Here is a 27,131-nt window from a genome sequence, read left to right on the forward strand (position 1 = left end):
AAGGACGCAGAAAAAGAATGAGCGAATCAAAAAGCAGCACAAATGCCATGTGACAGAGCACACACACACATTCGAATCATGTGTCAACGCACACGTGTATTCGTTGTCAAAAATTCGTCCGAAACAAAGGATCCAGTTCCGTGGCAGGAGTCCGTGTGAAAGTCACAGTTAGTTTCAGGTCTCCGGATGGTATGCCTTATGCATGCGGAGATTTGTTTGCAGCACATTGCTGGATGGAGGCTTTTCAATTTTCATGCGATCTGTGGTGTGATGCACTTTTGGAAATTTTCACATTATGCGTGGAAAATTGTGATGAAATGATTTACGCAATTTCAACTCACGAAACGAAATCTTGAGTTCTTTAGGCAATGTGAGAATCTTAATCTGAGCAATCTGAGGCTTAATTATTACACCGCATATCCTGAGCTCGACTAGGCTAGGAGAGCAAGGATCACATAGGATTAGATACAACACCATTCTAGTGAAAGATATCCACGTATGACAAAAACATGTAAGACTAAAGACATTCATTAGCTCATGAGTACAAGAAAATTCTAAAAATTTTTGGACATCAATTACGACATAATCATTCAAACGAAACTTTACCAAAAAGTGAAACAAGAAAAACTATTCAACGGGGAATTCATACCTTTTTGTGCTATCAACTTTCAACGACGAGCTTCGAACAACCTCTCTCGCGAGGACCTTTTTGGTTGACCGTACAGCAAGGTAGGAAATGCCAAGTGAATGTTTAACTTTATGTGTACGAGTCCCGGCATGCGGTAGAAATTCAAACTCCAAAAACAGTCAAAATATCGGTTTGTTTTAGGCTTCTGTTGTAGAACTCTTTCTCTCTCTCTCTCCTTGGGTGAGAATTTAAGCTAAAAACCAGAGGGTTTTTTGTTGTTGTATGGCTCGGATACTGTCTTTTGAGCTCTGCAAAGAACCGGAAGCGAAAAAGAGAACACAAAAACCCTATGCACGCTCTGCCTGCCCTTTTTGGCACAGTTTCGTTCGGCGCTTGGTGCACACGCTATATTTTACTAGACCTCCAGGCAGGAAGAATTTGACGATCTAGACACAGTTATGTACAACCTTCCAGCCCTGAGGCAAATAGGATGCCACCGAAGCGAGCAATGAATGACGGGCGATCTGGAAGTAGGAGATAACATCCAGCTAGCTGACTTTACCTAGTTTGCGTGCAAGCGTCCAATTGGTACCGAGCAAACGGACAGCGTCATTCGGTCTCCAAAGTTTGTGGATATCTGAAAGAGAAGATATCGGGGATCAAATGCAAATACCTTCAGCGTCGGTAGCAGCACATACACTTAATACATGACATATACACATATACACCCAACTGCTTTAACAGCAGCAAAAAGGAAATTGAAATTGTTTTTCAGCTGGTGGTTTTGAAGTAGAATTAATGAACACATCAGAAAAGGATGATTGACGGATAGGGTTTTAAACACAAGGATACAGCAAAAAAAAAAAGGTTATATGGACAGTGTGTGAAATGAGGATAGCTCTCAGTTGGAAAATAATAGTCGTCATAAGATGTGCAACAATTAGTGGAGAAAGTAAAGTGTATGACGAATGATGTATGACTTAATTCTTACGACTGCAATGAAGCAGATAACATGCATTGCTTCACGTGTTATAGAGACACAGTTTTTAAAGAATAATTAAGCTGTTTTCATTTTAATTCATCCAAGGGTTCAATTTAAAATTCTTCTTATTCTGCTCATGTGATATTGCATCGGAGAATGTAATGTTCAAGTTTATTAATATCCAAGGAATTGAAATGTTCATCTACCAGGAACAATACACAACAAACAAACCACAGCACAACAAAAAGGAAAACATACAGGATCCTCATCTCTGTATCATCGAACGAGTGAGCAAGGTTGCCAAAAGTTAGGATCAAAAGTGTCCTAGAATTAACATTTAATGCGTTCAACGAAAATGGCCATTGAGTGTACATAATGGGAAGTACATTAAATGAAGTTTAAATAGGAGCTGTGCCTGAGCCGTAGCCAAACTGTCTACCAAGCAACTGGAAACTTTGTTGACCGTTTATTGATTATGAATGCAGTGCTTTAGTTCATGTCTGATGTAATTTATGAGTTGGCAAGAGGATGAATGTCTTAGTTTACACCGTCTTTAAGGAGATCAGGAGACAGTTTTTTTTCTGAAGGAATAAGACCTGGGGAGGATTAATCGGAGAGAAAATTTTACAAAAGAGCTCAAGTTTTAGATTTCTTTGCATGTGCTAGAAGCAAAAGATGAATTATAGTAAATATTTTACATTATCAAAATACTAGCATCCTTCAAAGAAACAGTATTCTTGAGGCGGTCCGGTGGTAAAGGCGACAGCGGCGCCGGTCTTTAAACGGCAAGACCGGGGTTCAAATCCCTTCCGGACCGCGTCCCCGTAGCGAGGACTGACTATCTAACCACGTGGTATCGGAGAGTCTAGTAAGCCATTAGATGGCCGGCTTGTCCTATAGAAGGTCGTTAAACCAAGAAAAGAGACAGATAGCATCCTTCCAATTCCATCCCCTCAACAAATGTTTGAAACACGTGACTAAATTCAATCGATTCTTCAAATACACTGATAATGATAATGTGAGCAATGCCGACGTCTAAACCATCTTCAAATTATTATTCTAATCCCTTTCGAGTGATGCTATCGATACGATGATGATGCATCGAGCTTTGCAATTATAAATTCAAACCGATAACAAAACTATCACGGACAACAAGCGCAAAGTGGCTGCAAATGACAACAACACTACCCAATGTTTCAACATACTGCGTGATACCAAACGCTGCAAAACGAGCATGTCAATTGATGGCGTACAATATAATTCCCACCCTTTCGAGTGATATGTATTGACGCAAGTGACTCAAGACTCATGATCCTCGTACGAATCATCGCCCTGCTGCACACTGATACGTCCCATTGGATAAGGCATACGGCAGGGAGGCAAGTACAAACAAACACAGTTCATGTCTAATGGATGCACTGAAGGGTGTGCATCACCTTAATGAGAGTGCGACACTAAGCGAACCCACACACACACACACATAAAGCTGACCGGCTGTTCGCACGTGTGAGGTATATCTGCATCACATACATTGGGTGACAGATTGATCGGAACAAGATGTCCCAGACGTAGTCCGCAAGCGGTCAATGAATGAATGAATGAAAATTGGAAAAAAAAAAACTAGACTTCGCGGACGTGGCGTTCGAAACCGATACAGATTGAAGCAGCAGACATATTTTACTATTGGATCACATCCAGCTTCCTATTGCTGCTGCAGAACGAAAGCGCGATGTATAATCATCCGTCAGTCGCCGGCGAAATGGCGTCCACGGTCACATGGCGCTCGTACAACGGAATACTAATCAATATCAACGCTTCCATTCCTTCAAACCGTACCCTTTTGCTGGCTAAAAACCACAACGCTCCCTCTTGGCCCGCCCAAACCACGGTGCCATATTGACCGTTCCTTGAGTGGTGTGTTGCGGGTACGCGAGTTTAGTTTAATTAGAGCTTATTTGTTGCGTTCGGTGTCCGTGACCAGCTGGTGTCGCTTCGATACTAGCGGAAGGTGTGGGTGTGTGTGTGTGTGTGTGTGCAACAGAAAGCAGGGCCAATGCGCCACCATGGTAACGGAATAAAACTGATGCACCGTAACTGGTGACGCGCCTTAGTGAGCCTATTCTAAGGACTTTTGAGTTTAGCTGCAACGGGTAAAGGGTTTTGACGATGGTCGTACTAATCTAACCTTGAACGGAAAGGTCGTTCAAGGTTTAAATGTTGCTTATAATTTGGGATGGGAACTCTTCAGTAAAATTTTTATTTTCACCATCCAACTCTAGAGCAATCTGGATGTCTGCTGTTTCTGGTTGTCTTGTGCTATCTCCGGATCTATTCCGCAGTCTCTAATTGCTTTAAACAATCCATCTGAATAAAGTCTTGTTATGAAAAAAATTGGACGTACAACGGTGTCGATCTTCATATGACCGTTCCTCTGTAATAATACGCACTTGACTATCTAAATGGGTGTGGTATCGATAAGCCTCTTAAGCCATTAAATGACTGGCATGACCTATCCGATCGTTAAATACACAATAAAGCACAAAAAAGGGAATCAAAACCGGGAAACCAATTGCTTGAATCTCATGCTGTTTATTTCCGTATCAATCATTACATTTTTGAACAAAATTTAAAAAAGCAACAGAAAATTTGATCTAACCCTCTTTCTCGTTCCTTCATACACAAACATGGAAGCCTTTCTTCGTAAACAAAATGCAACGTTTTGCTCAGCATCGATAGTCAAGAGCAAAAGTCATAATCTTCAGCAAATTAGCTTACGGTCGTTTATGGATATGGTACACAACATGCAGCAAAGCTGCACCACCCTCGCCCAACTGAAACGTCCCAATCCGTGAGACGTTGTGCAGGAAATCAATGATCGCATGTCAGTTGCAACCGGGTCGGTATAATTTCTCCTGCACTTCCGCGTTAAACGATGCGCAGCGAAGCCTATTAAATACGTTCAATCGATTTATTTTTTTCAAACTTCGGCGTTCAACTGCAGAGATCCCTGGAGCTCTCAAGTAACAGAAATACATAATGTGCAAAGGGCTAACAAACAAGGGAGAACATCATTTGTTTCACAATTTTGTTAGACATTTCACTTCGGATGGGGTGACTCTTTTAATCATAAACATCAACTCGACAATCGCCTACCACCGTGAGGAAACTATAATTGATTCTAGAGCTCGCATAGTCGTCCCCCATTGGAGAGTTTCGGTGGGATTGATTGGTGCGATATAAAAAGATCCGGTACAGGGGTTTCCAACTTGGTTTCTATCTCATCCTCAATAAAACATATTTTCTTCCCCGACATATCTAGAATTTCAATCATCGTTGCAAGCAGTTTTTGTGCGAAAAAAATTTTAATTATTCAAACTCCTCAACTCTTCATCAGAGTGAGGTTTACGATGATTTGTTTCAGTTTTTGTTTATAAATGTCTTGAAGTAAGATATCGAAGTGTATCTAGTTCTCCATACAAACTGACGTTTAGCGATCAAAATCTATTGTCGATCGCTTCAGTATGAGTATGCATGTGTCGTTTATATCGGTGTATGATTTCACCAATATATTAAAGAAAAACGTCTAAAAATTTCAGTTTTTCAATTTAAATCATCTTAAAATTTGTACTAAACATGAATCAAATCATAACGATAATGTTTAAAAAAAACGTTCAATATTTTCACCGCATGACCGATTATTTTTTGGAAAAATTTTGTATTTTAATATCACGCTGAACACGTTTGCAAGCTACTGTTTTGGGGAGTTGCGTACTGTACAGGAAGAAGAAGGATAATAATAGGAATTTTAAATTTGAAACCAGTAACACAGAAACGGCACGTCTAGGCGCATCGTGTGGGCTGCTGCTGGCCCAAACACTCACAAAAAGAGAGGGAGTGAGAGAGATAAAAAACAATCGCATAAAATTGAGCAAAATTATAAATAAACATCACGGTGCTGCAATAAGACAACAAAGCAAATGGCCGAACGGGAGCACCACTCGGCAGGACATCAGCCATCCTCTACCTCCCGACAAGCCACATTACACACCCGCCTACGAGCGAACCGTGGCGAATAAATTGATGGAGGATGATGATGATTTCGCCGCATTTCAAGACACAGGCAAGCGAAAGACCAAAGCATAAGACAGTGATGATGTTGACGATCTGCTTTTTTGTTGCGTTTCGGTACGTTTGTTCTGTTTGCAGGCGCCGGTCGATACTTCAGGATGTATCAATGGGCGGCATGGGTCCTCTTCCGCGCGACTCATTTGGCCATTCCTCGGTCCAAAAAGCGGAACCACAAACCAATGCGACACCGCAACGTGAGCGCGCTGCGATATGCTTTTCGAAGACGTCAAAAGTAAACAAAACAACTGAATGCCGGCAAACGCCGGAGAGAGAGACGATTTCTTGCACGCCTGCTGCACGGATAAATTTCGTCCAACACTTGTTTCACCTCACCCAGCCAGAAGTGGACACTTAGAGGCATGCGAGGTGGTGTTTTCTGGCCTTCTTCAACCCCCTTTTTTTAATGCGCGCCTATGTATCTATCTTTCGTTTGGGTTTCTTTTACTTTCTCTGCTCGTTTTTCAAACCACTCTCGCACGCTCTACTCGATGCACTTGAAGTGCATTGCATGAAAGATACCGCTCCGCAACGCTGACGGTGGCGCGATATGGCTGTGCACTCGCGCTTGTTTCGCTTTCATCCCCAAAGGCACCGAAGGCACTGCTGTCTCACTATAGCCGCACGCGGCTTCCTCACTGTGTGCCCGGTGCCACTTGGTGCATAACTTAATAAACTATTCATTTTGCGCTTCTTTTCCACTCTCATCAAAAAGCATTATCTATCACTTTCGCACAATGCACATAACTGCACTGCATCGCAACTTTATCGGCACAATAAAGGAAAACCTCGGGCTGCTGCTGATCAGCGAACTCACACAGAACGAGAACGAACAACTTTTGCTCACATTCAAGAAAAAGTCACGCGGATGATTCAGGCAACGCACAACAAATTCACATCGAATGTGTATCAAAAATAGAACCACGTTTTATCCATCGCGTTACTACACGAACCACACGCGAACACCACCAATAAACGCTAACTGTGTGGGAATATCGGATATCTCTTCCACCCGGCAGACGAGCTCGTTACGATCCGATGCCACATTCGCGAATAAAGCCGTGTCCGACGAGTCCGGCAGTTCGAACTCGACGGCTTGCGGAATGCTGTCGGAACCTGTCGGAATACTTGCTGGCAAACGTTTACGGCGCGATCAACCCTGTGGCCCATAGTGCAACCCTCCAACTGGGGAGATGCGAGAGTGTGAAAGAGAGCACGAGCAATATTCGACAACCCCTCCCTCGACTTGCTTTCCGGTGGCAATCTCACAACCCCTTATACATCCACGCCGTACATTATATGCCGAACACGCCGTCGTTGTCTCTCGTGTTTCGTTCGTGGCATTTGAATTTGCTCTCGGTGAGCGTGTTCGACGCGGTTGCCGCGTTGCTGAGAAGCGTGCGAAATTCAATTTGATCTTGTGCCAACGAACAAAACAAAATTATCAATATTGTTTAAGCATACGAACAACTTTGTAGTAAATCAGATAAATTTTGTATTTAAATGAAAATTCAATTATCTCTTTTTTTCATACAAATATTCACTATTGATCATAATTAGTCATTGCTATTATTTGAAATGGCCACTTTTTAATAAAACTAAAAACGATTCAACGTTTAAATGATTGAAATTTGAAGGAGACATTAAACTTGTAATGCTCATTGAGTGGATCTATAATTCCTTAAGTGAATATTTTTGAATTTTGCGATTAAGTATTGCTAACCGTTACACATTTAAAAAGAAAAATTACGATTATTATTTTAATATGAAGGACGAACAATTCTCACAAATATCACCATAATTGTAGTAAAAATAGCTCTTAAAATAAATTTAAATAAACAGCACATGTTAGTGGCACCAGGCGACTCCATCGACTTTATAGCAAATAACTAATATATCTGCTTGTACACAAGCTGGACGTTATTTTCCTACAAAAAAAACCTCACAACATTAACCCCTATTAAATGAAAATATTTAAGTGAAAATATGCTTCAATAAAAAAAAATCTCTTAAGGCACACAATTGTTCAACAATCCGTTGAAATGAAAATCCGCACGGTGTTAAACATAAGAAGTTAGTTTTAAGGAAGTGTAACTAACAGCAAGATATTTAATATTTTTCAAAGTCAGGAATCTAATGCTTTTGCACATAGTGGTAAAACAGCAAATAAACTGAATGGATGATTAAACATAACATGATGAAAGCGGAAACACGTGCCTATATTCATGCATGTGCCAGATTACTCACAGTCACCGTGTATTACGACTATGTATGCTTCCACCAAACTCACCTGTAGGAGAAAAAATAGAAACAAAAACGATTAGAAATATAATAAATGCATTTTAAACATTCGCAATAGTTCAAATCTACAGTTCACTCAACCGAACCACCATCCACCAAAACACCGAATCAGCTAAAAGCGAACCCTTGCTTAAGGAAGCGACCACCGCGAACGGGTAGCAAACGGTAAACCAATCGAGTGTTATGGTTTCAAATCTCGCAACATAAGTCGCACACTGCACATTGGTGACCGATGACGATTTGTGCCGGTTTCGGAAAACCGACACCCAATGCCAAGGCCCGAAAATTTCTTTATACGCAGGTCACCGCCGTTACAGTTACACAGCGGTTTCGCTGGATCGTGTGATACGGAAAGCCGCTGAAGTTGCATCATGCTGAACGCAAAAGGAAAAGGTCAGTTATTGCTGCTGCAAGCGGTTTTGTTTTATGACACACAACACAATGCTGAGCTAATTGCGGGATCTTGGTAGGGGTCATAGAAACGATGTGCAAGCTCGTTTTTGATGAGAGCTTCTTTTGCTTACGGTAATGGTTATTGTGTCGTGATATTTTATTAAGTAAATATTTTTATTAAACAATCAGTATTTAACTGAGAGATTAAGCACAAGACTGTATTACAATTCTATCAATAACTTAATCTAAAGGTTGCCCGGGATAAGGCAAAGAATAAGGAGGAAATGCTTTATAAATATGTGAAAATTTATTCAACACAAGCGGTGTTGACAATACGACACTGGACCGTAATAATCAATTGTAAATAAATAAATAAAATTAATCTAAAGCTGCATTTACACTGATTGTAAAAAGAAAGGTTCCCTCCAAACTCACAAGCTTCTATTGGATAGAATACTTTGTCAACATAAGAACTACTAAAAGCCCTGGCAGTCGTGGCAGTAAGTATTTGTTTGTTTGGGTATTTTGATCCTGGTATTTAGCACAAGAGCAGATTTGGTTTGCCTATCCAATGATTACAAATAAGCGCGTGGCTATCATTCTAATCTAATTCACTTATCTCACTTATAAATAGTTATTCTTCGAGTAGTTCGTTGAAATTTTGTAATCTACTGACGTTTATCAGCAAATAAAAAAAAACTCTTCAATGGGAAGGGAAGTTCGCTATAGGTTTTAATATATAAAGAGGCTTGCAGTGTCCATAAATGCAGTTCTCTTTGAAGCTTGTCGCTTGATAGAAATAAATTCACCATGAAATCGTTGACGATTGTAGTGATTCTTGCAATTGTACAAAGTTTAGTTCAAGCTGATACATTTTTTAAAAACTCCTTTGACGGTAAGCAATACAAGCAAAATGCATTAACTCTTCGAAAGCGTCAACTCCAATTTTCTGATTATACCTTCGCAAGCCGTGAGAGGATGCAAACAGTTCGAAAACATGGTGGACTACAATGGGCCCCATGCATACTTTTCGATAGCTAGTCTAAGTAACGTTGGAGTTACGAAAACTTCTCAGTACTTTCGACTCGCGCTCGTCGGAGCAAACGGCGCACACATACGGTTTGGTGAATCATTGTATCCCTATGATAAAAACGTGATAGAGATTGGTAAGTGTATGTGTGTGTGTGTGGTACTGTTGCAAGATGGGAGTAATTTTCATTTCACCAAAACTTCTTCCCCCAGTGATCGGTGGCGATGAGAATGCCTGGAGCGCAGGCAGAAGGCAGTTTCGTGCGGCATCGAATAAGCATGAAAATACATTGCTAGGCAGGGCGCAAACGCCCAACATTCTTTCGCGCAACCATCCGACGGTTGTTGTGGTAGAAGTATTCAAAACTGGCATGGTGCAGGTCACCATGGACGGGCAGAAGCATCCGTTCCTGAGCTTTACGGACAGTAACCAGACTCCGGTGAAATATATGACCTTTACCCGGTGGGGAAGTAATGTGATCGCGTTCTACGATTGCCCGTTGTTGGAAGGCAATACAAATTTTAAATCACTACCATTCAATCGTACCGTCGTGTAATCATCAAGAAAATGGTACTCAAATAAAATTTCAAATTGACTCAAACGGTCAAACGGAAATTCGGACACCTAAAAATCCAACAATTGCTCGCATTTAAATTCGATTGTTTTGTGCCTGGACCTGGACAATCATGATTATTTTTTGCCGATCTTTAGTAAACCTCTCTTCTTAACCTCTCTTTTGGCCATTCACAAAAAAAAAAATGGCCGAAAAATACAAAAATGTTGAGAAAGACTGATTTTTGCTAACCAAACGGAAAACCAGACAATTCAACATTTGTAAAGAAAATCATAGAAATTGACCCATTTATAAAATTGCATTTAATTAAAAGGGCGGTCCAGTACAAGAGGCGACAGCAGCGATGGTCTATCGTACTTTCCGAAATTATTTATTTGAGTTTAAACTAGTTTTTCGAATTCCACATCAGGAAAACACGTGCTTTGATTCTTAATTATTATTTACGCTGCGTACTTACCGGCTTTTCGTCGCGAACGCCACAGGACGGGCGGCACCGTATCACCCGGGGTGGCCAGTGTGACTATCTTGTAGAAAATTCCTGTAGAAGACACGGAAACAGAACAAAAAAGAAGCCATGAAACAAATACGTCAAAACAACAAAGGTGTTAAACCCTGTGTGCGACATAGGAAATAACAGAGCATCCGATTCCTTCCCGGCGAGAGCAAACGATAGGTTTCCCCCACCGGTATGATTAATAGACGACTAATATGGATACCACACTACCCCGCATGATACGTGTCCAATTAGAAACCACCGGAATTTGTCACGAAGAACGACGGTCACAACTCCTGCAGCGAAATCGTCCAATCATTCATCATTCACGCGTACGCGATCGCACGAGCACAAAACCTGTTCCCTCTGCGGTTGCGGTGACACTAGAGTGGTTCACATTCGCGCCCTGCGTGATTGATCGGACGAGGCGCCGTACGTCACATTGGAAGTCGATTAATCGCCTAGCGCCACCGTCGTCGGCTAATTGACAAGTTGGCTGTTGCCCTCCCTCCTTGCTTGCAAAGGCACGGAGATTCCGACTCAATTTTCCGTTCCGATCGGGGCGGGGCGGGAGGAGGAAGTGGGGTTACCGGTTTTCTTTCCCGCGCAAAGATTTATCTGCCCGTGGCGTCTCTATGCAATTACTAGGTTCGCTTGTCAACAGTCTCATCCGTATAGGAGCAGAGAGTGTCACACATTGCACCCGTTTACAGATGGTAATTTTTGCTGTTGCCTTTGAATGGAGGTTGGAAAAAAATGTCACATGGTAGGATGCACATTGGGAAGATTTTGGGAGGGGAGGGTAAGCGGTCAATTCCGGAGGCTCCATACAAATGTTGTCTAATGCACTGGAGGTTAGTATTCAAATTCGGACAATACACGTGAACACGTGATCGTGGCGTGACCTCGGTCGATATTTAATTGAGCGACGAATGCGATTTCTTTTATTTATGAGCGCGAACGGGCGCAAAGCCTTCGAGATGTTACGGAGAATGAACGTAAACGAAATTTTTTGTTTTGAGATTGACACGTTTCTTTGGGGGAAAGAACTTTAGTACACGAATTCACAACCGTGCGAATTATCCTCGTAAGAGAAGCGATCGAATCATTCGGTATCTGTTCGGGGGCTCTGCTCAACCTCGACAAAACAATAGCACTAGAACGTAGGACACACAACGCCAGCCAACCAGATGCTAATCCCTTGGCTTCGCACCGAAGAACGTCTTCGACTGGGACTGAGAATTTTGTTTTCTAATGATGTACACAAAGCTATGAACAGCAACTGGGATGTAGTTATCCAAATGTTTCGGCAGCTGATACGCTACCGACGCTACGCGGGTTAGAAACCTAATCCTCTACGATCACCTCACTCATCGGCAGCTTCGTTTGGGATGGAAGTGGTGGAATAAGAGTATCCCTACAACAGCTGGCTCTTCCGCGAGACCGTGGTGGGTTGAATCTTCAAATTCCGTCTCTTAAAGCACCTGCTCTTCTATGCAATCGCTACGTGACACATAGGAAAAGCTTGAGTTTTGGAGCAAAATTCATCACGGACCCAAGCCAATAACTCTTACCATCAAACTACCCATGTTTCAAAATTGTGGTCCAACACCTGGCAACTCTTCCATCACTTTAAGCCCCAACTCTGATAACTGAAGCAACGAATGGTTTGCCCGATTCTAAGGTTGCGTTGGAAACTCCTTCCATACCGTGGAAAAAGGTTTGGAAAAACATCAGTTGCAGGAGGCTTTCTTCCGAGCAAAGATCAAGCCTGTTCCTGCTCATAAACAAAAAAAATAACACATGCAGGTATACAACACGCAAAGAATACCGTCTCCGAAGTGCGCGTACTGTCCTTTGGATGAAACTTTGGAGCATAGATTCGCCTCATGCCCTAGGGTCGCTCCGGCATGGATGACGATGCAGCAAGAAATTAAAATCGTAATTCCCAATGTGATACTTAGCTTCAACGATTTGCATGTTCCTATTCTAGACGGAATAAGACCAGCGCATAGAACAATAGTTTTAAAGTTTTTTGCAAATTATATCATCCACATAGCTGGAAACAACGATGCTGTGATTGATGTAAATATACTGAATTGTTATTTGTAATTATGTTATTTCTGTAATATTTATAACATACACACACACACACACACAAAACACGAAATAAACGTTTAAAAAAACGGGTGAAGGCATCGAGATGTTACGGAGAATGAACATAAACAAAAATTGTCTTGAGATTAGCTGAGCGAATTATCGGTCAAAACGATCGTATGCGCTGCTATTCATTTATACCCTAGGTCTGAAACCACTTCAAAGAATAAGCTGACACTAGTTGCCCAAACTGGTGAAATAAAACTGATCACCTGTGGCTTCGAAACGTTTACGAAAAAAGGTTTTTGTGCTTTTACTCACAAGAATCGTTGAAGACCCGGTTTCGTACTTATCTACTTTTTTAAAAAAAAAGTGTACAATCACAGAAAAGGAATTGGTTCATTAGCGAAACATGCAGTATTGGCCATGAGCAATAAAAATCAACCACACTGCCGTCAGCGGTACATTTGTTTTACTTTTCGAAGGCAGGTAAGTCACAATCTACGTGGAAAGGAGCGCAAGTGGGTCAAGGGATGACATCCACTGTTTAGGAAACACAGCTAAGCGCCTTTTCGCTTGGCGGCACGCTTTCACCGATCGAATTCCGAGCGCTGGCGGCATTGTCGTTTACCATTGTTAACAACGGCCTTCGCAGCATTTTTATGATCGATTTCTGCGTGCCTCCGGCCAGTTCGCGATGGTGCTATTAAAACGTTTATATTTTATTTTTGCTTCATAACTTATGCTATTAGGGAGTGGTCCGGTGGTACAGGCGAAAGTAGTGCCAAAACTTCACACGGCAGGACCGAGGTTTAAATCCTATCGGGACCCTTCTCTCGTAGGAAGTACTACTGACTAGTGATCCATTAGAGAACTGTCATGACCTAGTAAGTCGATAAGCCAAGAACTGAAGGAGCAGAACTTATGCAGGGTTTCATCAACAAAAAGTCATTGCATCTTCTTCTTGGCTTCGGCCATTGACTGGCTTACTAGGAAGGCCGATACCGCATAGTTGGATTGTCAGTCCTCACCATCTTCTATTTTTGCTAAATCCTAGTGATTTATATTAAAATTTGTATCACAAAAAGACGACTTAAGCTCAGCTCAAACTTAAACAGTATTCAGAAGAATTTAAAAATAGTAATCGCTTCCTTCACAAGCAATCGATCAGAGGTCGCTTTGGTCAAGCTCCAGGCAGACAAAGGAAGATTTTGGTGCATTAATTCTTCAGTTATGTAAGCCACGCGCAGGCAACGTTGAATGAACATAATAATTCATAACGCGTCATGAATATTAAGCGGTCCGATTAAAATTGTGAAAGCTTCACGAATCGTGTATGTCAAGAGGGGTTCTACCATCTTTTGTGAGTTGTCCGCGATTATTACAACCGGTCTGCGAATCGAGCCGGGAAAACCCAAGTGATCGGCCAAGGTATTGGAGCTAATGATCATATGTTAACTAGTAGGTGTTTTTTATGTTAAATCAACAAACTTTTGCTATATCAAGTATCTACGAAGAGTGTTTTGAGTTATTTGAATATGGATTAGAGTACCATTGCCTAAATAAATCTTCTTCAAAAATTCCAATATAGCAGAAACAAATTTTCGATTCGAAAGAATCATTTTCTTCCAGCATTTCAAAAATTGGATAAATGCATGACAATAATCGATGCACAATTCTAATCACGGCTGACACAAAAAAAGAAAACAAAACAAAAAATCGATTAATATTAAACTCTAGAGTACGATAACGTGCTTGCTGCGACCACCTAAGTCGTTCGGCAACATCGATCAGCGATCCAACCAACCAACCAAGCAGGGAGGTCCGGACCGCAAACAGTCCAACCCGAACAAATGATCTCAAGATGCGATTTGAAATTCCTTCCATGAACAATGATAATCAACAGTGCCGCACAACAGTACGGCCGACGCCCGATCGGTCGATCATCGAATGGCGTCCCTTGTCGAAATGACGCTTCGTTGCGATCCAATTGAAACTCGATGGACCCCCTTCGATTCCAGTGAGGCGGAATCTCTTCGCACCAGGAGTCCGGCGCGCGATATGATCGCTACACAGCACGTACGGCGTAGAGGATGCGAATATTTTTTTTTCTTCTCTGTTTTGCTAGCAGCAAAGAAAATAAAACAAGACACGCTGCTGAAAGCACCGGAGCCCAGGGCACAATAACCCATCCGGGGTCCAAAACCGATCGGCAATAAAGCGCCGCGACCGATTGAAAAGCGAAGAATGACCTGAATAACAAAACGGCTGCGCGTTAACCGCGACACCCCGAAAAGGCGCGACAACGGCAATGACGACGAAATGGCTGGGCAATATAAAACCGATCGGGTCGCGAATCCAACCCCACTCGTTCAATGATTCTCTATTGCTCTCTTTTTTTTTTCGCCGTTTCCCGCCGGTGGGAGTTCTTTTGGGGGCCAAATTAGTGCCAATCGTTCGAATGCGCTCGCTCGAATGGCTTCCCGATGGTATTGCGTGTGCAAAGTTCTGGAGTTCAATAAGCGTGTCCAGATAAAACAATTGATGCTCTCGCCAATTGATGGCCCGCGCAGCTATTATTGGCTACGTTTAGAGAGCTTGTGAGTGGCTTGACAGTTTCAACGATCCCAAGCTAGTTTCGAAAGAATTACATAAGCAGCAAGAAGCAGTTGCTGATCACCGTAAGGTGGGAATGATGGAGGATAGGCAAATTGCAAAGTGAGGCTAAAGTAAATAATTAAGCATTATAAGAAAACACAAGACACGCCAAACTTACATGTTACATACGCTGCTATTGCTGGTGGGGGTTATGGTTTTTGGGAGTTAAAAATTAGATAACCGGAAACGCAAACAGACCCGTGCCCGCGACTCGCAACAGGATGATCACACAGAAAATGAGATTAAAAAGATACACAAGATACGTGTCGTCACACTTTGCGTCACTGTTCGTCCGATGGTGAAAGAAACAAGGAAAATACTATTCGCAAGATACGTCTCAAGGCACTATCGCTTTCTGCGTTCTTCTTGAACGCTTGTTTTCCGTACTAAAATGACATTTTCACTTTCTTCATTCACGTTGCACCGTTGGCGTTGGAGCCGAAAAAAGGGGAAGATATTTAATCGATCGCCCTTTTTGTTCGGCGATCGCAATCTTCATGATCTTCAACGCAACGCTAGGGATGGGGTTGTGACTGCGTGTTGCGGAAGGGTTGGTTTGTTATGCTTTTTTTTACTTCTCTATTGTGCAAGGCAGACAAGCACGATGCTCTTCTTGGGCCATCGATACCCGGGAGGGAAATTCTTTTCCTAACACCAGAAATTACGATCGACACCGTTTCACTAGCGGACACGCACGTACGCTCACCTCCCGTAGCCTACTTTTCGACGGGAGCATAGAAGGGAGATTATTTGTTTATAGCTTCACATATCTCTCTAGCGAAGGAATAATTGAAATAGTTCCCTGCAGCACGGTGTTATATTCTTAGCAGCACTACACACCGTTTTCGTTACGCACGCACATTCCAATCGGAAACCTTTTCGACTCATTCCACCTTCATCTTCTCGCGATCGCGATCACTAAAAACGCAACTTCTTCCGGGCTGTCATTTTCGGTGCGGAATCTTGTTTGCCTTTTTCGTGTTGTGCATTGTTGTGTAAATTTTCTATCTCAACGAACTGCGATCGAAACGAATCAAAACCTGACACTAACGCACACTCACTAGCTACGTCGCCAGATCGAACGATCAAACGCACGCCGATCGTGCGTTGTTTCGTGAAGAAAAGATCGCCCAAAAGCGGTGTAACTGCGTGAACCACCCCACAGCAGCAGCAAAAACAAAAAGGGACAAGCAAAAACAATATCAACCACCGCGTACGTGAAACCACCACTAACAACCAACACAATACGTACAGCTCGAGCTGTCAAAAGTGAATTCAACGCGGCCTACCGAGAATTCACGCACACGCACGGGCAAGCTGTCAAAACGAGTTTATGTTGCGGCTTGTTGTTTTTGTTTTTCGCGCAGCATTTGTTTGTGATAAAAAACAGTGCGTTTAAACCATTCCTCACCCTGCGCTTTGTGCTTATTTATGGTGAGAACAATTATGGGAAAGCTCAAACATTATAGTATTAGCAGGAAATCTTATTTTTACGGTAAACGAGGCGCGCAGGCGCCCGCTGTGGAAAGAATTCCGCGGTCAGCTGCACACCGTTACGGCACATACACAATCGAAGAAGTGATTTAAAATGCATCCCCCACGCACACAATTTCATCAAAAGATCGGGGTTGTCAAACGTATGCTCGCGATCATGTTTTATGCAGGAAAAGCTTTTAGCTGGAAGAACGTTGGATTGTTAGTTTTGACGGGTTTTTAGCAAAATATTGCCTTTGTATTTTTTTTTTTAATTTGGACTGAAGATCTCATTATACTCAACATAATTGTTTTTCAAAATATAGTTTTATCGAATTGTTTCTCCAAGCTAACATGTTCGTCTAATTTGCGACACATTTCCAACTCCGACGGCCCTGTTTTTACACGAAACGGCTAATTAAATCACATCACCAGAAGATAAGCATGTATAGGTAGGATACAACAACACAATCTACGGCCTGATCTATTCCATGCCTGGAGGAGTGGAATATTTCGCGGATTAAAAATTGCAGCATTTGACAGCTTCATTGTGAGATAAACACACTGACTGCACTGCGCACATTAATTCTGTTTTCCGAGGCACACAATTATATATTTCAACCGTCTACCAATAAACAGCACACACCAAACCTCCTCCTACACAGCACAACCCGATTCTACACGCGCAATCGTACACGGCCGGCTCACTAGTGCGCCATCATCGTTCGCAAATTAGATACAATTTACACACGCGTCCCGACTGCCCCGTGTGCGTTTCGATTTTCGCCTTTTCGGAAGGGTGCTTATGTCCGCTTATCTACGCCTTTTTCACAGACGGTCGTGACCGCACACATACACGGCCGGTACGTTTCTGTCGTCTGGCGCGGAGTTCCGCTGGCCAGCATTACATTGGCGCAGGGTCGTTGCTGCGCGCAGGGCACGACGATAAGAAATCGATTTCGATCACAAATGGGTTCCGCTTGTCTTCTTTGCGACATGGCCGGTCAGGTTATTGGTTCGATAAGACGATGGAAAGCATCGTGGAGTGTGTGGAGAGCTGACCAAACTCGCATGCGCAGCTTCGATTTTCATTAACGCGTGTTTTGTTTTGGTCAGCAGATCGGATGAATCAGATCATTGCCAGAAATAATGCTTTGGAGTGGAGTGATAACATCAATGAGAGGAGAAAAAAAAATACTCAGAATATGTGGACCATGACACCATAAAATGATAAGAAAATTCTTGACCAACTCTAACTCATTTATTAGTATGGTAAGATTAGTGAGTTTCGTTGAAAAAATCAGAGCCACCTGCCACCGATTACACGACAATTCTGTCACCCGACAAACTTCATCAGAACTACCTAATTAGATTTTTACGCATCAGTCATTTATATAGAGAAATTTAAGCAATAGTTTTAACTTATCCATTATCATATTTAATAATCACAATAGTGTTCCATAATATTTAAGCCACACCTGCAATAGTTTTGTATTTGATTATACCTCTTATTTATATAGTAGAGAGGTGAATGTAGTCTCTAAGACTCAAAGCCTCTATAAATAAACGAAAAAAAAATTACATTATGTATTAAACCGCTCAAGATGATCAGTAGCGGTGTTCTTGGTCCCATAAATTTAGAACGAGCCTGTAAGATTAAATATTATTCATATAATTCAATCAGAGCAATCAGCTTTAATCATTGATCAGTTTTAAACTTTCCAGATATTTGGTAGGGAGTTTGATAGCATTAATTAGCAGCATAGTGTTACACTCAGAAACATTCCATAAAAGGGGCACGGTCTAGATAAGATTATGACGTGCTGACGGAACAGTTTTTAAGCCGTCTAGTACCGATTATGTTATGATACTAACAATTACTGTTGCCTAAAGTAGGAAGTTGCCTTTCTCAGGAGGATAGTGCAACTGCTCACTTACATAAGAGGTGAGGCTTCCCGGTAGCTCCGCGATCAAAGACGACGAAGTTCTACTTCGTGAAAGAGCAGACCTCGAAGAGTGTGATGAGCACCTCGCAAGGGTGTAGAGCTACATTGTGAGCACGAAGAGCTGTCTAGTGGGGACGAATAGCTCCGAGAGTGCGTAGAGCTACCTCGTGAGGGTGAAGAGTTACCTGTTTGAAACAGAAGAACGCGCTCAGAGTCCTAGCTTTATGGAAGTGAAGTCTCCCAGTAGCTCTCAAGCTCACTATTTGACACTATTAACAATTATTTGCTCAACATTTAAAAAGGTCTTTTTGCCATTTCTATCAAATGTTTTATGTGACAATAAAAGTAAATTCTTAAATATATAAAATAGTTTTCTTATTTCAGAAAAAAGTACATTTGATATTTTATGCAGACATTTCAAAGAAGTAACAAGTTTATTACAGGGGGAAGTCCACTTTTTTTAGCAGTACAGAAAAAAACATTTATTAATAGGATTACTATAATCGTTAAAAACTTTATAAGCTTCGCAACGCCCTGTCAGTTATGAGGCACCAAGAAGAAAAGGAGAGAAAAAAAGGATCAGAAAAGGGCAGGACGAGCCTGCCCTGGAATCAGTTAGGGAGCGATCGATCAGTCAAAAATCAACCGAAATAACAGCGGCGCGAACAGCGGACAAAATTTTTTGTTATTTCTAAGAGCTTACCAATAAAATAAGCTTTAAATAAGCAAACAAGTTTTAAACAATAATTTATGTTTGTTTTACGCTACTTCAAATGTATACAAGATCATAAAAAGGAGTAATACTAATATAATAAATGATGCAAGCATTTCAATATGTGCAGCCTTGTTATCCATGTTGTAATCCAGAAATAATGAGGCAGAGAGAAACTTTCGTTTTATTTTGCACTTCAAAGAACGTAATACAAAGAACAGCATTCGAATGCTAAAAACGATGCAGTTGTCAGCCGTCGTGCTATAGCCCTAGCAACTTTGCAATCCTCTAGAATCGCTATTGCGCAATGTACAGAACCGAGGCGTGTTTCGCAAATTTGCATCAAGATGTCAGCACCTGTCAACACGCGCAACTGCGCGCTCCACACGAAGCGCAAGGCAGTGCTTTTTCGCTATAAAAGCGCCGTCCAAATGGGCCGCCACCCGCCAGCACGTTTCTATTGTGTCCTGGGGTAAGCTTTTGCTAAAACGTCTGCTAAGTTCGAATATGTACGTGTTTTATTTTCTCTCAATAACGCCGTACTACACTCTATCGGTTGGCGAATGAAACGTGCGATAGACATTAAAGCACGATTTAGCGGAAGGATTCGTTCACGCTCACTCGGAGAGCTATTCCACTACGCGCGTACAGTGGAACAAGCGGCCGCCGGATGGCGAAAGCAAACCAAAAGCAATTAAAAGGACATTAGGGAAAGATTGCCGGCCGACAGGATGGCGCAGGAAATGAAATGAAACGATACTGTCGCCTTGGGCCGTCCTTGGCATTAAAGGGCGAGCGAATTTTTTAATTCCGTCCGTCCGTTTTTGTGTGTGGGTGGTGACCGTGTTGCACGCGCCGGAAGAAAATGCTGGTGTCCGAAAGAATGTGTGGGGGACAACATTGGTCGAAAACCTGGCCGTCAGCTTCCTAATCGTTTCGAGCGTTTTCATTAACTGAAGCCTTTTTTTCGTGTCTTGTGTTTGCTTTTGTGAAGCACTTGCACCAAAACGTTTTAGGCGTGTTGCTTTCGGATTCTAACTGGACAAACCTCTTATAATTTGTTGCAAAGTAAAAATCCTTCTGTATTGTCCTGCAGACACACGAAATTGAAATGATGGGGTGAGAGCAGCATGCAATTTGTTTAATAACGTCTGCAAGTGCTTTTACAATCAAGAAAGACTCAAACCGTGCCAGGGGTTGATTGTGCCCTTCTTTTCGATTCCCTTGCCGCCTAGCTGGGTGTGCGCTTGATCACATTTGAATACTGATAGTATGCACCCTGCATACTATACACTCGCCGTAGTAGAAATGCAACGGATACATCGAGGGATTTGGATAAGGTTGCACGTACCGACAGGACAGGACAAAACGGTTACAAGTGGTCGCCGTCGGGGGCAAAAAGCGTGGCACGGTGTGCGGTCAACCGGAAGAGACAAAAAAGTAACACCGAGTGTGGAACGCGAGACGTGAGCGTACTGTAGAAGAGGACCGCCACTTCCGGTTAGATTACAACCTTTGGCTAGACTGGACAGGATGGTTTGGTGTTTTTTTTTTTTGTATTCTGCTTGTTCCTCTACGTATGCGTGTGTGTGACTGAATGCTTCCATTAGCTCACACTCTGGATCGGTCTCGGATTGCTCGCCATATCGCCGCGCTCGGTGGTGAAATTGAAACACGAGCCCTAATCCTTGATCCCCGTTGTTCCTGACATCCGCAGTTTGTTATCTATTTCTTCCCTCCCAACCCGTACGCGATGGCAGCCTCACATTTACGTCGGTTTTAACCCAGCTCAAGGTTGTTGCTATAGTGCACCGGATGCCGGAAAAGCTTCGCATTGTTCGGATTGCACGGCAGGCGTCGAAGCCGTCCGGGAAGGTGGGCGCGGATAGTTTTACGCAGAAATCAAACATGAACAGAAGAAGACATACCAACACGGATGTAGCTACCGTCGTGGGTGTGTGTGTGCAACAAAAGGCAAGTGTTTGCCACACTGCACATGGGAGGGCTGAAAATAGCTGCCCTTTAGCAGTTGCAACGTCAATGGAAAAAGTTGAAATGGAACTTTCATTCGATTTCGCTTTTATATAGTGTGCTCTTTTTGAAGGAAAATTGGAAAATATTGCGCACGTGTCTTGCGTGGTGGAGTTTAATTCCGGTTTTGAGCACCGCTTAAATGGAAAGCATCGCTAGTAGAGTTTTAGAAACAACCAAATAGTGAAGGAAATATACATGTTTTTGTGGAGCACAGGACGCAAGAAACATCAATTTCATATGTAAAACTGGTGTGTTGAGCAAACTTCAATTACCTCAAGATCTTGATGCAAGAAGGAAATGGTAACAATGCATTTTAAGGTATTCTGAACAACATTCTTGTGATGAAATTTGTAATAACTATTTAGCAATTTGATACATAGGATTTAGCGAAACAATGGGACAATAAGGCGGTAAACCGTCATCCGAAAATATAATTAAAATTACAGAAACAATGAAACTTCCTCAAGCATCTTTTTCATTGTAAAGAACCTGGGATAAAGAAATACATTTAATAAAATCGCTCAGTTTTTACTTCAACGTGCCATATACCTTTTAGCGCTTAAAGTTAAGAAAATTAAATATTCCACCTTCTTTATGTTTCAAAGTAGCTGCTCAGTGATATGCAAACCTTCGTTTCGAACCCACGAACGCTCCCAAGATAGCTTAATGTTGCACGTTAGCACACCGTTTAAAATTTAAATGCTATTTGAAGCACATCAAATGAAGCAATTTAGATACGGCACAGGTACCCTTCTTCACAGATACGCGTCCTCTAACACCTTTTTGCGAGGTTGTCATGCTTCTGCCACACCGCACCACACCGCACTGACATTGAGTTGAAATCTAGAAACCTAGAGAGTTGAGATACCTTTTTTTCCGATTGATTGCACCGGTTTGTCCCCTTTGGTCTAGCGTAACCGGCGAGCACGCCGAACAAGGGAAATACGAAACCATCTAACTGCCAGTCGGTGCAAGGCGCAACCGTACCTAGCGCGGTGATAAGAAAGAATGACTTTTCATATCATTTGGCACCAAACTTGACCTCCACCGACCGCACGCATCGTCGACGTTAGGGAAGTCGCAGAATTCATGTTTAATTCAGCCAAAGAGACATTGCCGAAGGTTGGATACTTTGGCTTTGGCAGGGTGCTGCTGTGTGTATGATGCACCCCCGAGAGCTCGACTGGACGTGAGTGGCGTTTAAAAGATGGTTCATTCAACCCCCCTGCCCAAACTCTCCGGTCCTAGACAATGACATTCCGGCACCCCACCCTTTACGAGAGGCTGAAGATACTAACGCAACCGTGAGGGTAAAATGGCGACAATGCGAGTGGTTTAGCGCGTTCTTCAGTAGTCGCGCGTCGTGTCTGGATGATGGACGTGAGTTTTTATTATTTTGATTTAAAGCTTCACGGTAGGGGGAGTATTGGGCGTTTTTTTGTTGTGTTACTTTCAGCAGTTAAATTGATAAAACTTTAAACGGACTGTGGCTACGGCTGATAATGGAGAAATGGGATGGAAAGGCAGCGGGTAGAGGCATACACGTATTTTGGTTTTTGAATTAAAACGATTGATGATACAGTGTCGAATTAAGATTCAAATCGAACCAAGGACGTCCCAAATGGCCTTTTGTGCGTTTTGAAACCCTGGAGGATTGGCTATAAAATGACTCCGAAATTTATGTGAAGAAATTGTCATTTTTGCTGTGATTTGTGGTGGTATTCTTAGACTCCCTTGAGGCACTGCAACCTTTGCAAGTCTTGCCATTTGTGGCAAGCTTAACTTCTTTTGTTTTTTAGACTGAATAGATAGAGCAGACAGTAAAATTATGCCTCCAGCTGCCACCGTACACTCAATGATGAATATAAGAATAAGGAGTATTTTATAGAAACTGTGTGGATTTGATTGCGATCTTACGATAGCATCTTTAAAAGGAATTTAGAATCCATTTTTTTTTATTCATGTAGGACGGCAAGGCCGTATTGCTAATTTAGAATCCATTTTGTCATAAAAAGAGGAGATTACATTTTCTTTATATCTCTTCGAACTACATTTCAGAGTTTAGTTCTATTTCTAGAGAGTCTAATCTAGAGAAGAGAAAAATATGGACAATTGTGCATTATAAAATGATTGAAGGCGAGTTTCGCTTAGTTAATAAGAACTCCAATTAATTCCTTCTCTACTCAAACTCTGTGCACCGTTGAAATTGTTCCGTTTTTTAGGAAACATCGTTGCTTCCTTTTTGCATCAACATTTCAATCTACCTTTCACCCAGGTTCCTGTGAACAAGGATAAATATTTGATTGAGTTCCTCTTCCCCTACTTAGCTTAATGGCTTTTGCTGGACTTATTGATACCGCGTAGTTAAAGAGTCAGTCCTCAACATGGGCTTTAGAACTCTGGTCCTGTCGTGTTTAAAAGCCCTCCCGGACATAAACTGTCTCCCGCCCACCATGATTAAGTTGAAGACGGCGAATAGTTTAAAACCCTTTTTTATAATTCGTTTTCTAAATCATTTAAAAGATGATACATTTTTTAACATTGATCGCAGAGCCAAATCAATTGAAACCACGATATAAAATAATTATATTTTCAAATGTAAGAGAGAAAAATCTTTAGTCGCCAGCTGTCGGTCATCATAATATGACAAAACGTCGTGCTGATCGAAACTGAAGCACGGTTGGCATTGTTTCCGGCTTTCAACACTCTTCAACGTGCTTCACATTATCCATCGGTTTAGCAAACTCCAATTATACCCTGTCAGACAAACTGCTCCTTGTTACAAGTACCTTCACTATAGACCACTCAATAAATGCATCAAGTTTCATTCACCCTCTTTCTCGTACATTTTCTTACCGTCATCTGCACACTTTGTTCTGCATAGCCACTGCATGTTTATGAATAACAACGATGTGCGAAGTTGCCGCCTTGGAAAAACAAACATAAATCTCGCACTTTTTTCCTTCGTTTTGTTCATCCAGCAAAAGCGGACGATCCGCCTGTACCCATCCTGCTGCTTTGCTGCCCGGGATCGGCGTAGGCAAAGCGAATGGAATTATCCTGCCTTTCTGAGCGCATCGAAGTATCAATCAAACGTCGCCATGATTGTGTATGCGCGTGGGTTGTGAAGAAGGATGATGTCCCCATCGGGCTAAAAATAATGCCCCACACTTCCACCACACCCGAACACGAACTAAACGCGGTTCACAGGGGACATTAAACGCATCTTTGAGGCTCCCAAGAAAGTCCCATAAACTTCGGGCCGGATCTGGTGTCGGCGGGTGTCGGAAGGATTGCGGCAACAGCTTGCGTACAGGTCCAGTTTCTTGATCTGGAGCACAAAAAGGATGTGACCGTGGCGTGGCGTCAGAGCTCACCATCATGAACGTCTCCACCAAGGACCAAGGACGACACATTGATGGCGACATCAAGGAAACGCAAAAGAAAAGTGGAGGAATTTTCCGTCTATTGTCGAAAGCAATAAGCAATCGTCGTCCGGTGATCCACCGGGTTCGATCCGTCCGAAGCGAAACCGAATGTCAGACATGGCAAAAAATGTGGATTAATATTTAGTCGCAATGTCGCACCACTCTTACGTACACACACGATTCGCAATGGGTCACGGATGGAGTTAATGAATTTTATGTGCCACCATTATTTGCTTGACATTGACTGATTTGATGTGCTCGGAATTAGTGTTATGAGAAATCCATGGTCACTCCGTACGAGCTTCGTTGGTGCTGTTTAAATGCCCGAAATGAAGCGATGAATGCAAATAAAATATGGAGAAATGTACCAAAAGCATCCAAGGAGAGAAAGAGGGAGGGAAAAAAAAGAGTAATAACCATCTGGGACTTTCACTATGAAACGCAATACTAGATAAATAACAGTGAAATCATCTAATGATTGTTTGGTGAACGGTGCACGTGTCTATAAATACAGTTCCATGATAAAAAACCATTCGAAGATGGAGAAAGATCACGCATTCAAACACAAAGAAATTGGAGAATTTGATGAGCAATATACGCTTCGTTATGGTCCTTATTATCTTCGGGAACCATTAGGGCTTTATTCTAGGAAAATGTTGTGCACGTTGCGGTTTCAATGTCATACGCCATTCGGGTACGTTTGTTTCCATTGTGTTCGAGACTCTCGATTACATATCAACCCACCAAACCAACCGACCAGCCCACAAACCGTGGAGTAATTGTATCATCTTCAGACCGACGCAAGAAGTAAATATAAATATTGCTCAGCTGGTGCCGGCAGTAGCGGTGTATGTGTATCGGAAAATAATTGCTATTGACCTATCATTTCAGCTTCGGCATTGCTGGAGCAACGCGTGAATCTGTACAGTGTACTGCGATTTAACTGTTCCTGCCACCCCACACCAAAACCCTCCCTGCCATTTGAATGCTTTCCAAAAACCACCCCAAGCTCAGCAGCACGGAAAACGGAAGACGCACGAGTGACGTCAATCAGACATCTTCCACCATAGTCCACGATCCGGCACCCGGACTGAAGCGAAAAGAAAAACTAGTTCGCGACTATTACGACTCATCATCAGAACCGTTTCAGCATGCGATGCGCATTTCATTGGCGCTGCCGGATGAGAAATGGGAACTGGACCGAGGGCTTGGGTAAATTGTCCGAGGTGTCAACAAAACGTAGCAATAAAATCTAACACCATTTCGCAGGGCAACTTCAATTTCTACCCAAGCGGGACATGAAGAACGCGGCGTATGACGCCTTGCTGAAGAGGACTGGCGCGGTTAGGACAGTTTGGGCTGGAATGGATGCCATCAGGATGCCGAGTGGTGCACAGTTTCGCCGATTACGTCCGCTGGGTGGGTGCTACAAACAGTAAAACACTAAAGGGGACTGGCCCAGATCGGGAACTCCTCTTGACACGAAACACGAGCATGATGTACTATGATGAACGTTGATGGAATGGTGCACGTGTAAATTAAATTCCTTTTTATTTACGCTACACGAAGGCACTGGACTATGGTCAGTGATCGTCGAATAGGATAAGGGTAATCTCGTTGGCAGAGATATCGATTGCAGAGCTGCAACAGCAACTGCTTTAAAACAGTACGATGGAGCACAACTCACAAGAACAATTCACACTTAGCACTAACGACACACACACACACACACAAACGTATGTCCCGTATGGTATTGGATGAGTCTTTTTGTTCAATTAAACTAATGAAGCAATGCCTCAAACATAACCACCCACAAGCACGGTGAAGAAGAAAGTACAGTTGACTTAGCTGGACAAAGGACCCGGCCGGACCTGTGCGTGGCCGTGTCAGTAAACAATCATTATTACCTCGCAAATAAATCAATCAACCGACGAACGCACTACTCGGTGCGATAAAGCTGCCGATGATGAACCGTTCAAGCACCAACTGTCAAGGGTTATGCTTCCGCCGTTGTAAACGGGAAGAAATTGTGCTTCCTTCGGTTTAGATTATGAGGTGAAGTCTTGCTGCGACAGTGCGTGGGCTTTATAGTGATTCGTTCTGCAATGAAAAATAAAACAAGAGTAGCATTTTAGTGTTATTTTGGTAAGAGAGTATCATTTTACTTATTAGCTGCTATGCTCAAATATTTACTTTTAAACTAGCAAATAATTAGTGTTTAATTATACACGAAGAAAATACCTTCATATTTATATAA

The 27,131-nt window shown here is 42.3% G+C and overlaps 2 protein-coding genes and 1 long non-coding RNA gene across 3 annotated transcripts in view; 2 read left to right on the top strand and 1 right to left on the bottom strand.

Annotated features, from left to right (window-relative positions):
* LOC126565173 (CD63 antigen-like) overlaps positions 1-27,131 on the top strand; it is a 317,200-nt gene that overhangs the window by 25,991 nt on the left and 264,078 nt on the right. The window lies entirely within an intron of this gene.
* Positions 1,207-26,848, bottom strand: LOC126565919 (uncharacterized). Its single transcript, XR_007607103.1, has 3 exons — positions 26,782-26,848; positions 10,491-10,571; positions 1,207-1,265 (listed from the first exon to the last, which is right to left on the bottom strand). It is a non-coding gene; the product is annotated as an uncharacterized LOC126565919 (long non-coding RNA).
* Positions 9,237-10,015, top strand: LOC126565748 (uncharacterized). The gene is made up of 3 exons (XM_050222954.1): positions 9,237-9,324; positions 9,398-9,595; positions 9,672-10,015. The coding sequence occupies exons 1-3, from the start codon at positions 9,240-9,242 to the stop codon at positions 10,013-10,015; spliced, it is 627 nt and encodes a 208-aa protein (XP_050078911.1). The 5' UTR covers positions 9,237-9,239.

Source organism: Anopheles maculipalpis, chromosome 3RL (assembly GCF_943734695.1).
Source record: "Anopheles maculipalpis chromosome 3RL, idAnoMacuDA_375_x, whole genome shotgun sequence".
Classification (NCBI taxonomy): domain Eukaryota; kingdom Metazoa; phylum Arthropoda; class Insecta; order Diptera; family Culicidae; genus Anopheles; species Anopheles maculipalpis.